Source organism: Magnolia sinica, chromosome 11 (assembly GCF_029962835.1).
Source record: "Magnolia sinica isolate HGM2019 chromosome 11, MsV1, whole genome shotgun sequence".
NCBI lineage: Eukaryota > Viridiplantae > Streptophyta > Magnoliopsida > Magnoliales > Magnoliaceae > Magnolia > Magnolia sinica.
The window spans coordinates 71,453,197-71,471,148 of NC_080583.1; the positions used below are offsets into that span (position 1 = coordinate 71,453,197).

Below are 17,952 nucleotides of genomic sequence, written 5' to 3' on the forward strand. Positions count from 1 at the left end.
AGAATAATGAGGATACAAGGTCACCCACAATACTAACACACTCTTGTAGTGACTGAATTAGAATTGATCATTCAATTGTAATTTATAAGTAATTGGTTTTATATTACGTGTAGCTTAATTTATGCATGTTAATGATCAAGTACTTGTCGTTTATGTGATTATCATTGAGGATTCATCCAATGATCTATCTTACACAATCTAACTAGTTATGCGGTTGATTGTTCCAATCTCCTTGAAAGCTCAAGTTAATCATCTCATAAATTAGGAGACTTATATTTCACACACAAATATATCTTAACATGCCTGCACAATAGTCTATGCCATGTAAGAAGCGAAACAACCCTTTAATCATCAAAGAATGGTCACACCTCACTTGAAGAACAATTTAAATATCTACATACATACACTATCACAAGATGATCATATTCATGCATATAAACTAAGACATAAAAAAATCTGAATATAATTCAATAAAAAAATATGTACATATGTTAATAACGGTTTGATGAGCTACATAAAATCTTACCGAAAAAATATAAAAAAAATTAAATGCAACCTCTTAACCAAATTTAGGTCTAGTTCAACCTTCAGGCGAGTCTATATTGGGTCTATTCTCAAGCTGCCGGGCCAGGTTATCTTGCTACTAAGAGATAACTAGCTAACACATATCTCAATCAATCTAAAAGTTAGGCCAAACATACTCTAATAGGTTGAAATTAAGATCCAATTGTTAGGCTAGTACTCATGACTTATTAAGCTGATCAGATCCATTTGCACCTGAGCTACGCTTAATAGATGACTGGCAAAGCTAATTTTCCATAAATATTTACTTAAAGAGTGATAAAATATAACATTCCTAGAATAGTGGTTGTTGGGAGCCTCAATGCAACAAAAATATCTGCTAGGATGTAAGATGTGTATAATATCCACTATGATCATCAAATCATCCGTGTAAATAAGTTAATTTAAGGACGTGAGCTCAAAAAATAGACATTTTTGAAACTTAAGTGGACCACACTATGAAAAAAGGTGAGGATGGGGTGCCTACCAATGAAATCTTCGTGTTTCCACCAATGTTTTCGATGAGAGCGAAATTTTATTTTTCCCTTCCTGCTGGTGGGCCGCACGTCCCATCCGAGTAAGCATTATGGTCGGGCTGAGAAGGTTTGAACGTGGTTGCCCCGATCCCAACGTGGTTCACTTCATTTCCGGTCTACCCGATTTTGGGCTTATGTTGTCCTATTAGCTCGCGCAAGCAATTGACGGACCGGATGCACACATACACTGAGATGGGCCCCTGAGCTTTTCGTGCACGAAATGGAGTCACGTGTAAGGGCATTACTCTGTGGTGAACTATTACCTTACTCTCGAGCCCACCAATAAAAGACAAACGTCCGTTAAAAGTTCCGTTAGTAGATAACGTTTATTACGAATGCCACCTACAAAACAGTAACGCCGTTAAGATTTCCATCTCCCGTGACCCGGCAGCTGGAAACCCCACTTGTACCCAAAAATAAAGAAAAAAGAAAAAAGAAAAAACCAAAAATAGTATTCCCAGCTCCGTTTCAATTTCCGTTAATGATCAGATCGCCACAGCTTCGGTATCCGAAGCAGCCTCAGAACCGAAGGCTCGTGTCCGAACCACAGCCCTCGTTTCCCACCTCGTTGAAATTTTCGCACTCTGTCCATCTCACTTTATCTTTCTCGCCCTCGTCCCCAAAACCCTCTCTCTCTCTCTCTCTGAAAAAAGGTCGTTTTTCTTCTCCTTCCAACCCAAACCCTAACCCTAGCCAGGGGCAAAACCGTAAATCCGGCGCGAAGTCAGGGCAATCGATCTCGATCTCCATTGCATAACCTTATCTAAATCCAAGTAAGTTCCCCCCTCTCTCTCTCTCTCTCTCTCTCTCTCTCTCCCCCTCTCTCTTTCTCCCTCCCTCCCTTCCTACCTCTCTCCCTCTCTCTCGCTCGCTCGAAACCCTAAATTTCTATATCGACTCAAAACCCTAATTTTCTCCTTCGAAGATAGATTCCTTGCGGTTGATTATTAGAATCTGGTACTGTTTGTCTCCTGATTGGGAATTTTGATGGCGGGGACTGAATTCCGTCCCTTCGGTAGGCGATCTTGGAGCAATTGGTGGGGAATGGCATGTTTCAGCGATTTCTGGGAAAAAAAGTTTTTTTTTTTTTTTTTTTGGTTCTTTCGGCACAAAGGGAATTTTGGTGGTCTACCCTAATCTTGTATATTCCTGTTTGGAATGTGGATTTTAGTGCTTTTGGACTGTAATAATTTGACGAGCTTCAACATATTCCTGTCTAGTTTCAGTGGTTTGGAATGAGAGACATTGGAAAATCAAATGCATGAATAGTTTGATCTCATGACGAGTGCAGGGTTGGGACTTTCCGTGCTGGTGTCTGATTCTTGTGTGCGAGTTGCAGTCCATCAGTATGATGACGACATCATAGTTCAAATGCGTGTGACCGGACGGTTGAAAAATGGTCTGGTCCAGGGTTTTAGAACATCTGTTTTAGGGACTCTTTGTAGCAGCAAAAGTTTAGTGTTGGACGGGCTTATTTGGGTCATGTTGTCTTGGACATGGTTTGTTTGGGCCATAGTGTCCTGGACTAGCTATCTTGCTGCAGTTAGTCGAGCACCGTGGAATAAGGAAGGTTTACTTGACACATATGCTCATGTACACATTGAAAAACTTGGCATTGGCCTATGCACGGTGTTTGAAAATGTTCAGTGGCACATTTGGGATGCTTGAAGATGTACGTGGCACATATGAGGCACACATGTGGTCTATGCACGACTTGGCATATGTGTCAGATGAAGGGCACTTGAAGGTTAAATGTGGCCCATTTGGTGCGCATAAAGATTGATGATGGCACTAGTGGCTCATTGGCCCATGTCGCACGTGTGGTGCATGTGTACCACAATTAGATGGTCAGACGTGTACTATGGGGATAAGCAAGCAAAGGATATTTATGGGAATGAAAATCCTCTCCAATGCTCGAGGAATAGGAACACGTTTTTATTTTTCTGGGGTTCTTTGCAGAATGGTATTGACTAGATAAACCATGGACAAGTTGTATGGCCTTGAAAAGTCAGTTCTAGACTAAAATTTTGCTGCTATCTGACGAGTCAGTCCCTAGTGTCTGATTTTGGCATTAGGATTAGGGCCCTATTTGATATCTTCATATTTTGCCATAGGCAGTTCAGATAAGTTAGGCATTTAGAGAAATTTTGGGTGGATTTGTTGTTAGTGAATGTTTTCAAGGTAGATTCTTTTCATGGTTAGTTTACTAATTATGTTCCAATTAGTGTATCCTGCTTAAACATGATAAGGTGGAATTTGAATGACCTTTTTCTAGGCTAGCCAATTGAGAGCATTCAAATGAAATGGAAACCAAGACTATTGGAGGAGGATTGAGGATTGTTTCAAGTGCTTTCTTCTTGGAACCTAAGGTTCGATTCGTAGCATTGAAAGTTTAGTCTTAGGCAGCTTGTCTTCTTTATGGTTTGTCTCGTGTTATTATACATAGAACCTACGATTTGCTAGTCGCTTGGAATGGGCCGATTTGCTCGAGGAACCTACGGTCAGTTGGTGCTCGCCTTCCTCAGCCGCCGATTTGTTAGTCGCTTGGAATGGGCTCAAGCTTGGGAAATTGAAATCTACGATTTGGCGTATGGCCATTCTCGCCATCTGGTGGGCCGTGTGGGAAGAAAGGAATAATAGATGTTTTAACAACTCTTCTTCTTCTGCTAAGTTTGTGGGTTCTAGGGCTAAGCGTTTGCTGATTGAATGGGCCGCTAGTGTTAACTCTCTGAAAGTTGTGGATTTTAGCTTCTTAGGTCCTTAGGTGCTTTCTGCTATCTCAGTAGTGGGTCCTTTGCTTTTGCTGTTTTTTCTTTTTCTTTCTTCTCGTCTCTTGTTTCTGCTTCTTCTTTTTAATGCATTTTCAGTTTGTTGCCTTAAAAAAAAAACATAGAACCTAAGAAAATTGAGAATAACTTGTTCCTATTTATCGACCATTGGAGATAATTTTTCCTACAAATTCCTCTTCTTTGCTCATGTTGGTTGTGGGTCTTGTGGCAGACATTGGATTATCCTGTTTTTGGTGCACATGCACTACATTTGCCTAATGTTACACAAGTGCCATCGTCTATCTTCAAGAGCTACAAATGTGCCACATTCAACCTTGAAGTGCCCTCCATGTGCTACATGTGCCAAGTTGTAAATGCTTCTTGTGCCATATGTTTCATCTACATTGTCAATTGCCCCATATGTGCCACAATACATATTCAAGTGCCCTGCATGTTCCACCATACACTTTCAAGTGCCACGCGTCAAACTGTCAATGCGAACACATGTCACATCTTCCGTATCCCAATGTGTTTGTGCCATGTGTTTCATCTACATTGTTAATTGGCCCGTATGTGCCACAATACATATTCAAGTGCCCCGCATGTGCCACCTTACACTTTCAAGTGCCACATGCCAAGCTGTCAATGCGAACACGTGTCACATCTTCCTTATCCCAAGGTGTTTGATAAACAAGAAGAAATTAGCTAGTGCAAGACAACATGACCTGGACAAATTGTTCTGGACAACATGAGCTGGACATCCATTCCATGCTAGAACTTTTGCCACTACCAAACAAGTGAGATAATATCTTGGGCATTCTATAAGAGCTTCTGAGACCATCATTTCACTTGCACATTTAGGTAGAGAGACTACCATTTGGCTGAGACCTCAGACAAATGTGTAAGAAGGCAAATATTATAAAAAAACAACCATACATAATTGATTCCCATTTCATAGGGGCGTAAACCATGCATTGTTGGACAAAAGCAGTTTAATAACATCCAAAATGAGCAATTAGTAAAACGCAAACAATAAATCCAAAAACTAAAGAGAACAAGGAATATGCTTTTACCTCAAATCTGTCTAGGATTACAAGGTTTCTCGAGGACATGCTCTTTTGTTTATCGTTGGCACTCATCCTCTCTAAACTGGATATATCAAATCACCATACTTGCAATATCATTTTAAGGGGTAAAATGGAGGAAATGAATCCTAATTTCCTCCATTTTCCTCCCACTCAAAATTTGATTTTCCCCCCTTAATTCCATGTATGCATGAGAATCATGCATAAGCGTGGATTTCTATTACAATTTGTTCTAACATGTGTCCATTGCATTATGCTAATATTTTTCTCACCTCGGAGTTCTGGCCCATTTCCACTTTGCGTTTCTTCCCTGAATCCGAGATTTCATTTCAAACAACTCCAGAAGAGTTGTTGAAATAACCCTAGGAAAGAGTACCCCCCACCCTGGGAAAAAAACAGAAGGCTTTTTTAATTTCTGATTTTACCTTTTAAATTTCACAGGTATTTATGCACCTAATATCAATATTGATGATAATGTCGATACTATCATCGACACATTTTATTTATGCTAACGAAAAGGAGCTGATATCTCGTGATACTTTTCGTATTGTGCCATATCGGCGATAATTATTGATATTATCCACCTATACAGTGTAATTTTCATATTGCATCCACTATCTGTATTGTTGACCTATGATACAGATAATATCAATATTATCAGCGACATTCAAAATGCTTAGTATAGGTAGGTTAATTGTGGGAACTTTGTGGGTTAGTTTTGTGATTATACAATTGTTTTATGTTAGCTTCTTATCGTGTTGGTTTCATTGTTAGGCGACTATTAGGATATCCACAAGTTTATTCTTTGGAATTATGTAATTTAGTTCTGATTACCAGGATAGAATTAGGGTATTCTTATCATTCTTGCTGTTGGAAAAGTTACCTTTGGCGACTACCATGTTTGGTAGGAAGGTCTTTATGAGTCTTTCCATAGTTTGTGGGAATTATATGATCTTGTTTTGGTTATCTTGTTTGAGTTAACTTGGTAGTTTGGGTAACATAAGCATGTAAAGATATTAGGATGGTTTTGTTATTAGTGAATTGTGTTAAGATAATACGATATCTTATCACACAATTCTCTAGCCATGGTACCTATTTATAATAACAAAGGAGATGCACAAAGTTGCACCTAACATCGGGGTATCAGATTTATGAATCACCCGCATTATGAAGCTTTGCAGGAGGGCGTGGTGTTGCAAAAGCTATAGGGCAAGAAAGGACTTAAGAGGGTCAGTTTGACTTCATGCTTGAGCAAGTCAGATTGGCTTCATGCATGAACAAGTGAGATCGGCCTCATCCATGAACAAGTCAGTTTGACTTCATGCATTAACAAACACGGCCATATCCTTCGAAAATTCAGTGAGGAGAGGAGGATGAAACTACAATCTGGATGAAATATATTGTAGAGTACTTAGGAAGTTTGTGGTAGGCATGGTGTGCTATAACAGCCATTACGGGGTCGTAAAGGCTGTTATGTAAAAGTAATAGTGGCAAATGTCACACATTATGGTGTTCTAAAGGCCGTAACAAAAGTTTTGGAAAAAATGACCTGTAAAGGCAGTTATACGCCCCTGTAAAGGCCGTTACAACCCCATAACGGTCATGGGGCCGGCAAAGGTTTTTCGTTTTTTTTTTTTTCCAATTAAAAACAGAGACCGTAACGACCGTTACAACTCGTATCGTAAAGGTAACGATGGTGGCCATTATGACCAGTGTTACCGTTACGGAAACCTTGGTATTTGGTGAGAGGAATATCGGGAGCAAGGTATTCAAAATCGTACGTAATAGCCATTACGTAACGGTAACGGTCATAACTGTTAAGCATCACGGGGTCAAAACAGCCGTAACGGCCGTTACAGAAAAAACAAGCCGTAAAGGCCTTGTAATGGCCTCATATTGGTCCATAACTGCCCATAATGGCCCCGTAACGGTCCTGTAATAGTTTTTTTCAAAAAATAAAAAAGGGCCGTTATGGCCCGTATCATAGCAGTAATGGTGGTGGCCGTTACGGCCATCATTACTGCTTTGGAACACCTTACTCAGGAGAATGTATCAACATCATTAAGGACCAAGGTTTTCAAAGGTGTGAAGTGTATTTGCGGCGGAGTCATACGAGGCAAGGTGTGAGCCTCGATTTTTTTTTTTAATTTTTGTTTTTTTTTTTTTTGTTGGGTGGGGGGGGGGGGGGGGGGGGGTTATAATGGAATTTAAATTACGGTTACTAATTAGCAAATGCATAAATAACAAAGTAAACGACGAAACACAAATGTGCAAAGGATGTATTTATCAATTAGTAGAAGATAGTAAAAGACTTCTTGGTGGTATTCGGCTGTGATGGCCACCGTTGTTACCGACACAACAGGGGCCTTTATGGCGTTAAAAAAACTATTATGGTAATGCCCATTATGGGGCTGTAACGAGTAAAGGTACAACACTTACCATATGTAACTGTTTTAGTTTCTGACAACACAATAAGTTACATTGCATTGAGCTTCTTTTGGACACATGGACAGCCTTCTATTTAGCGGATGTGGATAGTCTATTACGTTGAGCACATACATCATGGAATGGTTCAAATTATTGTCTAAAACCGGGTTGATTGGTTAAGCTAATTCTGCAAATATGGAGAACAAAACTTTTCATTCAGTGAGTCACACTTTTGAAACCAGATCAAGTAAGAATGTCTCTGACTTAGTTGGAATGAGTTGGGGTGAACTGTACCAGGCTACCAGCTCATGTCTCTGGGTTAGTCACATTCCAGAGCTGCTATTTAAAACTATGCTTCATGGTCCACACAATGATCATGTATTTGAAATGATCATGTCACACTCTCCCATTCTAATTTTACACCCACCTGTATTCAAGCACAGGCGGGACAGTAGGATCATTTTATTGTGGTGATTCATAAAATTAAAAAAGCAATCCAAGTTGGGGCCACCAAATGGACAGCTTAGATAGATGATGAAACCTCTTTTGTAAAAAAATCTTCTCTGGCCATTTTATAGGCCATTTAGCAGATGTTTAAAATAATCCAATCAATGTGGTTTCAGAAGTTCATTTTGAAATGCGTTGCTAGACTTCCACCTGCTGTTATTGGATTGTGCGGAGTGATATGTTCGCACCAACTGTTGGTAGTTGTTGCTCACTGAATGCACACATCTTCCTTAGGATTGAATAAAAACCGTAGGGCAATTATAGAGGCAATGCCTTTGTAGCTAGGTCCTACTAGATTCCTCAAAGCTTCCAGGTTTAATTATCTTGGCTCTAGAATTAGAAGGATGGAGAGATCAACAAGTATGTTCGTGATAGTATTGGATTTGGGTGGATGAAATGGTGATGCTATGTGATTGTCTCATGCCAATGCAACTCAAGGAAAACTTTTATGAGACTGCTATCCAACTGACTATGCTATATGTTGTGGTGTTGGAAAACATGGAGGAACCATGAGCAGAGGATCAATGTTGTAGAGTTGTGGATGTTGAGATGCATATGTGGGAATACTAGGAGAATAGAAATAAGAATGGGTTCATTTGTAGCAGGATTAAGAGTAGCCCAATAGGAGATGAATGATCAAAATCAAATTGAGATATTCACCAGGGCAGCATTTTGTAGGAGACCTTTGGTTGGGGATGGAGATCTTGAAAGGAATTGAATCAATGCGGTGAGAAGGGATATGCGGGCTTATTCAGTTACCCATGGTAGGGCCTTGGGAATGATGGATGAAATGATATTCATAAAACTGACTCCAAATAGTTGGGACATGGTTATAATGATTATGATTGGTTTTATAGTTCGGAATATGATTTTGTTTGATTCTACATTTCCTTGCCTTGGGAATTGTGTATTAAGTTTTGATTATCGGAATAGAATTTTATTCGTTTAGTGTTTGTGTAAAATTCTACGAGTGGAGAATTTTCACCTGTTCAATGTCTTAATGTTCAATGCTTGGATAACTCACAATGAGATATATATGATTTCTCCTCGGTTTTCGAAATCCGTATTGCTCATATAGCTCTAGGGCATGTTTGGATGCCCACCAAAATCAGGATTTGAGCATACCCTAATAAATTAGCATTTGAAGCAACACTTATGGTTTAAACTTCCAGATTGGTGAATAAATGCTGCATTTTGCCCCAAATCACTAGAAATGCTGTGCGCATGATTTGGGAAAAAGCATTTTCTCATTTGAGGCCTTCCCAAACTCTCTATTTGTCTTGTACTTTGTAGTCCATGACATTCAGTTACCTGGTCTATTCAATATCAAAACATGGTTTCTTTTATTAAATATCTCACTAGTCTTTTACCTCTATATGAGGTGCTTAACAAAATCAACAAGGAAACTGGAGAATTCACAGGCAAACCTGACCAAAACCCTAACTTAAAAAGCACAAAGACTGACATTTTGAATGAGGCCTTAACCTACCTTACAAATTAAAATGAAGTTGTTTCTTCTCTGTGCCTGCATGCTTATCCGCTTATCAGTTAATCACTCAACAAAATATCTTTATATTGCATGGACAAACCCCATATTTTTCATCTGCATGCTCAGACAACATTTCAGTAACTTTTTCACAAAAAATATATAACCAAATAATCAGAACTTCCCTTTCAGGTAAATGATCTGACTGGTAATGTGTTGTTCATGAAAGATTTATAAAGCTTTTGTTCTGCAGATTGTTGAGTTTCCTTCTATGCAGACCCTCCATCTTTGGGATTTTACGAGTTACAGTCATGATTTTCTTTGATGCAGGTTTTTCGCGTCTGCTTTCTAACAGCTCACTGATTCATGCAGGCCTATTTGAGCTGTTGATGGGATACTACAACATAGAGACAAAACACGCACCTACAGCCCCTAAACTTGACATTCCATTTTCTTGCAGCCCTGTCATATTATTTGGGTAGGTAGCTGTTGCTAGCATTTCATAGCTATAGCTGATGAACACCCTCATTTTTTTAGCCTTGTCGGTTATTGCAGTCACCCAGATCTTAATTCCTTGTTTGGATCTTTCTATTCTGTTTGTTTTGCATGATTAATGCATTTTTCATTCTATTTCAAGTTATAGTTAAGGTGGTGCATCCTTCTCTTTACTTATTTATTTATTTATTTTAAAATATTATTATTATTATTTAATGAAGTGGAGCGTACTAACAAGTTCTCATATAATGTGTTAGAAGATCAACAAATTTACTTTGATGGTCAACTTGGCATGATGTGTTTTCACAAGCATTAGATGCTAGTTGATTCACATGGATTGTTTATTTATTTATCATTCTGTCCAGTTTACACTGGTTTAGTTGCCTGATTTTCTGCAGAGTGACATTCTGAGGGAACTGGTATCCATAGGATTTTCGCTTGTGTACAGAAAGGAGTAAGCTGTGGGACATTCTTATGGAGTGAATTTGAGCAAAAGTTACTATCAGAGCATCACTTTCTCGCTCTTTGGTAGGCATGAGAAGGTTTTGAGGTTTACTGATCACCTTCCCTTAATAGGCAGACCTTTTCTATTTAGAAAGAACAAAATCGATCTGAACAATTTGCAGGCCATCTCATCTATGCCTGGCAACGAAGTTGCAGACAAGGTCCACAATTTCTTTGAGCAAGACAGCTTGTCTCAGAGTCAGAACCATTCTCAAGCTGCAAGTGGAAATTGGTCATTTTTAAACAACAACCAGTGGATTGGCAACCAGAGACAGAATGGAGCACCCGTAAATTCCAACTCGAAGCACTGTGATGTACAGGCATCAGGTATGTATGATTTCATCGCATTATTTAGTATTATGATTATTATTATTATTATTTGCATAATAGGATCAATAGCCCTTGCTATTTCGGCTTCCAACCAGGTCATGCGTGGGCTTGCTAGTTAAGGCGCATCTCATAATCATTTAAGCATTAGGCTACCTTTAACAAACTTTCCAGCATTATACTTTTTGCCTTACTATTATTATGAATTGTAAATTCTTTTTTATACATATAAAAAGGTTTGAAGTTTTTCTTATATGCATTTGTCTTTACTGTAGGGTATTTCATTCGTTCATCATTATCATTGTCACCATCTAAGCCTTATCCCAATTAATTGAGTTTGGCTAAGGGCTTGTTTGTTTCACTAATTACCACGGTAATGTAAAGGAAATGTGCAATGATTACAAGGTACTTTACCTATTTCTTGACAACATCTGCAATTGATTGTTGATTCCCGTGTTTGGTTTATTGGCTGTGAAATCATAATGATGACATTTTTACATTACTTTATTGTCTAATCATCACCAAAATACACTGATGTTGTTGTTTGGATTCAAGATTTTCATGGTAATTCCATGAAAAAGTGCAATGATATTCCTTTACCTATCTCCTAAATACATCCACATTTGACCGACAATTCTCTTGTTTGGTTTGGCGGTGGTAAAATCGTAATGATGACACATTTCCTTTATATTAGCGGGGTAATTGGCGAAACAGACTGACCCTAAATGAATCATTCTCGTCCATTCTACTCTATCGAGGGCTAATGGACCTTCAATTAGACCATGGATCATTAAGTCTTTTCTTACTACTTCCATCCATGTCCTTTTGGTCCTTCCCCCTCCCTTTTAAAGCCTTCAACTTGTACCAATTCACTCCTAAATGGCGTGGTTCCTAGGCTCTGTTGCACATGAACAAACCATCTAAGTCTACTTTCCCTCATCTTACTTAGCGGAACTACTCCTAAGTTCCCTCAAATGCATTAATTTCTAATTCGATCCTTGTCTTGCCACTCTTCCATGTGAGCTAACATGGCAAGTGTTCTGTTGACATGCTCCCGGTCAAAACAGGCTGGCCCACTCATAAGATGACATGTGTCTGTTAAATATGGACCACTGATCATTTTCTTTTAATTGTCCTTTTTCTCATTTATGTGTACCCCACTTGATGCGTTGACCAGTGTTTTTTGGGTCGAGACATGTTCACTGTGGACCTACCTAATGGATGGCCCATATCTTGTACAAGTGCCATGTTGGCATGAGACCCTCTCCATCTCATTCATAAGTCTGGTAACTGTGTTGGGGGCATCTCTCTCTTAAGTACATTGTACGTGCCAGTTGCTAGTCTCACTAAATTGAAGCTCATTTCTTGTTTGTTCTGACAAAAGTTGGTGCATTTTTTTTTAATTTTTTTTTCCTTTTGGTATGCGCAGATTCTGAGAGAGCACAAAGTTGGCAGGCTTCACAAATAGCGCTTGGCACAGATCTGACGCAATTGAGTTTGAGACCTGAGTTTGTGAAAAGCCAACCTAGAAACCAACAGCTCAGTTTAAATGGCTTTATGCTTGGTCCTCAGGGTTTCCAGACAGCGCCCAATCAGGCAGAGTTTCTTGGGGATGATACCATTCCTGATCGGCATAATTTAATGTCTAGAAGCGCAGGTATTCCTGAATCACAACAAGGGAATGCTCCAGAACACCCTCCAGGCTTCACCAGAAATTCAGAACAGTTTGAAACTGCTGAGGCACCTGTTAATTTTGACTTTCTTGGTGGTCCGCAACAGCTCATGCGGAACCAACAGCTGGGTGTGCCACAACCTCGGCCAAGACAGCAGCCAGGTTTGAATGACATGCAGACGTGGCAGCATCATATCATGTACAAGCAGTTACATGAGTTCCAGAAGCAGCAGCAACTTCAACAACTAGATCAGGAATCAAGGCAGCATAATTCCCTGAGCCAACTGTCTGCCATTACAAAACAGTCATCTGGTGATCAGATGCCTGCACTGGTCAATGGGGCACCTGTTCATGATGCATCTAACTACATGTGGTCAGGTGAGCTTATGGGAGGCGACTCCAGTGTTCCGAGCAGCTCCCAAATGTTTATGGTGGGTAACATGAACTGGATGCAGCGTAGCGGATCTCCTGCTGTGCAAGCATTTCCAAATGGGCTTGTGTTGTCACAAGACCAAGGACAAGCTTTACGTTCAATGGGAATCATTCCTCAACAGTTGGATCAGTCTTTATATGGTGCTCCCATTTCTAGCACGAGGGGTGCGTTGAATCCGTATTCTCATTTTCAGGGGATTTCTCATGATGGTGCTGAAATGCTGACTAAGGGAAGTGGGAACCAAGTAGAGAAGCCAATGCTTCAGTCGGCTGCCTTTGGTTCTTTTCAAAGTGAGCAGGGTGCTGCGTTCCCAAATCAGGTATGCACCCAGGATGGTGCTTCAATTTCTAAACAGGGGTTTCAAGGGAAAAATCTGTTCGGCCAGGTTCCAATACAAACTTTAAACAATGGCATTATGCCGGGAAATTTTCCGCAAGTAAATCCCCTGCCAAGAAGCATGCCTGTCCAGGAATTTCAAGGGAGGCAGGAGCAACCTGGCTGGGCAGGGAACTTGCAGGAAAGAACAGCCACGCATGTTGGCACTACGCAGGGCTTGGTAAATCTAAATCCAACTGAAGAGAAGATCTTGTTCAGCACAGATGATGGTATGATGGATGCTTCTTTTGGCAGGAGTGGTGGTATGAGTGCAGGTGGATATCTGCATGGAAATCAGTTGGAAGGTACTGATTACATAAATGCATTTCCTTCTGTTCAAAGCGGGAGCTGGAGTGCTCTTATGCAATCAGCTGTAGCAGAAGCTTCTAGCAATGATACTGGGCTACAGGATGAGTGGAGTGGCTTGAGTTTTCAGAAAACAGAACTTTCCTCTGGGAGTCATCCGACAACAATAAATGACACTGGGAAGCAGCCAACTTGGGTTGATAACAACTTGCAGACAGCCTCTGTAACTGCAAGACCCTTTCCTCTGTTTGATGATGCAAATATGAGTCCCAGCAGTCACAGTGTCCCCGGTCTTCAGCAACCAACTACAAAATTTGCATTTGACCAGAGTGAAACAGCAAGGACTGATGCCTCCCATGAATCCCTTCAGCATTCACCCAAAGAAGCTGGTCATTGGTTAGATCAGAATCCACAACAAAAGCCAGTTTCTGAGGGCAGTCTCCAAGTTCAAACATCTATGCATCTGGAGAACTCTTCGGAAGTTGCTTGGGGAAGTCGGATGTATGAGCAGTCACGTCGCTCTGCACATTCCGAAGACATGGAGTTAAATGCACCAAACGTTCAGGGTTCCTGGGCTCATCAGCAGAGGATGTTGTCATATAATATTAGTAGCCAGCCTTGCAACAAACCTAACAGTCGTGATATCAATGAGTCAGTCTCACGAAGTGGGGATGCTACCCTGAAAATCAGTCACAGTGAAAACACCACACATCATGCTCAGAACAATGATGGGAAGAGAGCCATGCATTTGAAAAGAGATGATGACAGTGGTATGTGGAAGGCCGATGATAATCTAGTGAATATTTCCCTCCCTAATTCTGCTGGTGGGCTAGGAGTAAAATCTGGAACAGCTAGCCCACGGGTGAATACAGAAGACCGTTATATGAATAATTTTAGTGTGCTCCAAAATTCAAGCTCAGCAAAGATCAATGATGACATTAATCAACAGGCCTTAAATTCCCGTCAGCTGGAATATGGGAAGCATGCTTTCATCGATTCTTCTGTGAACTATAGAGGACAAGAGAATGCTGGAAATTATCATCCCCAGCCAGGCAAGGGCCTACAGATTCTGGAGTCATCCATGAATAATTCTGGCACATATGACAAGCAGCAGGCAAATTCCTTACAGAAAGAGATCTCTAGCACTAGTTATGTTTCTGGTCGTTCTCATCCTGGTCAGCAAACTGTTGGTGGAGATGGCATGAGAGAGACTGGCTGGTTAGGTACAAGTGATTCCCGTCCTTTGGTTGGTGCCAACCAAAAGCCTGCTGGTCAGGCTAGTCGAAAAACATCTGGGGCTCGCAGATTTCAGTTTCATCCAATGGGGAATTTGGGGGCCGATGTGGAGCCTGCAGACACGACAAAGCATGTGACACACACACAGGGCCCTTATCAGCCGATTGCTCAAGGGACGCAAAGTCAAGAGCAAGGATATTTTGGGGAACCGAAGTTTGTGGGTCATGTTGTTTCGAATGATGATCCCACTATGGAAAAGGTGAATGTTGTACTTCATGCATGCTGTTAACAAGTTTTTCCTTTATACACCCCCCTCGCTCTCTCTCTCTCTCTCTCTCTCTCTCTCTCTCTCTCTCTCTCTCCATTCGAAGTCTCTTTTATCTATTCCTTCCTTTACAGGGTCATTTACCAGATTCCCAAAGTAATGCAAAAGAAACGGAGGAGGTGCTATCCAGAGGAGTTAATCCTGGCTATGGGTCTGCTATGTCTACTTCCTTTGATGGATCCTCAAACAAAGGGACTGTTCAGACAAGGTAGCGAATAACATGAGGCTTTACTATTAAAAAAGTTTACCCCTAAAGTGTAATTTTATAGTAATTAGTCTCAGTAATTCTTCTGAGCATCTCTATTAATTGTATTCATTTGGCATGAACATTGAAAATGGACACTTACAGTCAAAATATGCTCGAGCTTCTTCACAAAGTGGACCAGTCAAAGGAGAATGACACTGCAACACACTTTGCCTCTTCTGGCCATTATTCATCAGGAATGCCTGAAGCATTTGCTTCTGATGCATCAGCGGCTCGGCTACAGAACAATCAATCTTCTGCCTCTCAAGGTTTTGGTTTAAGATTGGCACCTCCATCTCAGCTGCTACCAATTTCCAACCATGCTTTGTCCTCTCAAGCCTCCTCTCAAACAGTTAATGATCTTAATTCAAGGCACGTTGATCCAGAGGTACGCAACATGGGTCAGATGTAGTTTGCTCTCAAAGCTTTTGTGTGGTCTCTGCCTCCTGTTTCTGGATTATCTAAAGGAGAACATTATTCAATTATTTCAGGAAAGACAGGAAATTAAACCTCAATGTTTTTCTCTGCAGGGTAACTCCTCAGCAGCAGATAAATCTGGTCTGCCTGCTCCAGCAGTTCAGCTACCACAACAACACATCTCCAACCAGTCCAATCTTTCATTTATGAGTAAGGATGATCAAAAGGCAAACAGTGAACCTGGTTCTCGCTTAAGACAGGTGTGTGAATCTCAAGGTGAAGTTGAGGCAGATCAATCTTCTCGGGCATCTTCACGTGGTGCCGCTAGCAGGATTCCACCTTTCAATCTTTCTGCTCCTTCAGAAGCTCATGTACCTGCTGCTTCTATGCGTGATGCTGGTCATTCACAGCCTTCCTACTTGAAGGCTTCAGGCCAACAGTTCCTTGCTTCCCAAACTCCTGTTACAGCAGGTATTTCTCAACAGGGTGCCTTCTCAACAGTGATGCACAATGTTTGGACCAACATACCAGCTCAACAGCGTTTATCTGGTGGCCCATCAACTAAGGTTCCATCCAATTCATTTCAGCCCATCTACCCATCACCTAGAAGTTTGGAAACAACTTCATGGGCCTCGCAGAAGGCAGATGATCAAAATATGAAGAAAGGAGGAAATGGTCCATTTGACTTGGCTTCATCTTCTGTAAATTCACAGCAGTTACCCCATGGGGAGGAGCAACCATGTAAAGATAGCTCCTTGCAAGAGAGGGCTGATCAGGCACAACAGACAGCTGGTGCATCCCAAGGGCAAGAATCTATGTCAAAGCATCTTTCAGATGGAAATTCTGTTGCCTCTAGCTCACCAACGGTTCATTCACATCAGCAAGAACTTGGAAGAGGAAAGATCACCCAGGAACCATCCCAAAGAGAGCATCTCTCCCTTCAGAAAACGGTTGCTTCCAACCAGAGTATTGAAGCCTTTGGGCGTACTTTGAAACCATCTGATTTTCCACATCAAAATTATTCCCTATTGCACCAAATGCAGGCTATGAAGGGTGCAGAGACTGATCCGAGTAGAAAGGGTGTGAAGAGGCCAAGAGCAGATTTTGGTTCTGATGCTGAACAGACAGTTGCTAAGACCAGTCAGCGTTCTGTATATGGATACAGTAAATATGTCAGAGATCCAGCAGAAAATGAACTGAATGCAGCACCCCAAAGATCCTTTCCTTCATCAGATTCTAAAATGCTATGCTTTTCTTCGGAGGGAAAAGATCTAAATGCAAATTCGTCCTCTCAACTTCATGTTGGAGATGTTCCTTCTCAGGATATGGCCATGTTTGGAGGGAACAATCAAAATCATTCCAGTCATACTATGCATCCTGGTACAATATCTACACCTCTTAGAGGAGCTGAGCGACCCCAGATTAATCCACAGATGGCACCATCCTGGTTTGAGCGGTATGGGACTTATAAGAATGGGCAGATCCCAGGAATGTCCGATGGAATGGACAATTCAAGGAGGCCTGCAAAAGCTGCTGCTCAGCAGTTCTTTTTTGGAAAGGCTTCTGATAGCTTGCATGCCAATACTGCAACAGAGCAAGAAACTGCTGTTGATGCCAGTCAGGTTGCTGGTGTCTGGCAAAGTCCAGCAAACTTAGCAGCAGCGAATGAGCACTTGTCTTCCCCCCACTCTTTGCCTCCAGTTGTTCTTAATCAGACTTTGGCTGTTGTGAGGCCAAAGAAGCGTATAAGTGTGGCATTAGAGCTACCATGGCACAAAGAAGTCACAGAAGGCTCTGAGAGGCTTCAAAATATCAGGTGCTGATGCTTCCTAATAATTACAATGCTTGAAGAGACTTTTCAGAAACATTGCTTGCTTTTACATCTTTTTTTTTTTTTTTGTACATTTCCAAATATTTATAATGTAATTTTCAAAAAAGAAAACCTCTGGCATGCATGTGTATAGGGGCAGAGTATGATAATAGATACTCTGACACTCAAGTTGTAGATGTGGCATACATTATCTCAAATTAAACTGACCACAGGGAATCCTTCGTCGCTAAGTCATGGTCCCAAAATCAGATTGGCTGAACAATCCTAACTTCTGATTTGTCGACACTTTTTTGTTGACATAGGACCATTGATTTTTATTTTTCATTTTCAACCCTTGAATAAATGCTGCCCACCAACCCGGTATTCAGGTAATCAAATGTGTAATTTTACTTCATGAAACATCTGAACTGTGTCAAT

General features: G+C 40.8%; 1 protein-coding gene across 4 annotated transcripts in view; it reads left to right on the top strand.

Moving 5' to 3' along the window:
- Positions 1-1,619: 1,619 nt before the first annotated feature.
- LOC131219324 (uncharacterized) overlaps positions 1,620-17,952 on the top strand; it is a 32,271-nt gene continuing 15,938 nt past the window's right edge. Inside the window, exons 1-8 of one of the 4 annotated variants that reach the window (XM_058214395.1) lie at positions 1,620-1,870; positions 9,743-9,848; positions 10,264-10,393; positions 10,492-10,696; positions 12,126-14,977; positions 15,118-15,251; positions 15,393-15,675; positions 15,818-17,520. In XM_058214395.1, the coding sequence (XP_058070378.1) occupies positions 10,504-10,696; positions 12,126-14,977; positions 15,118-15,251; positions 15,393-15,675; positions 15,818-17,520 (5,165 nt within the window). In that variant the 5' untranslated portion in view covers positions 1,620-1,870; positions 9,743-9,848; positions 10,264-10,393; positions 10,492-10,503. Of the gene's footprint in view, positions 1,871-9,700; positions 9,849-10,245; positions 10,697-12,125; positions 14,978-15,117; positions 15,252-15,392; positions 15,676-15,817; positions 17,521-17,952 lie in introns of all 4 variants that reach the window. The other 3 variants (XM_058214396.1, XM_058214397.1, XM_058214394.1) reach the window with 3 other exon arrangements.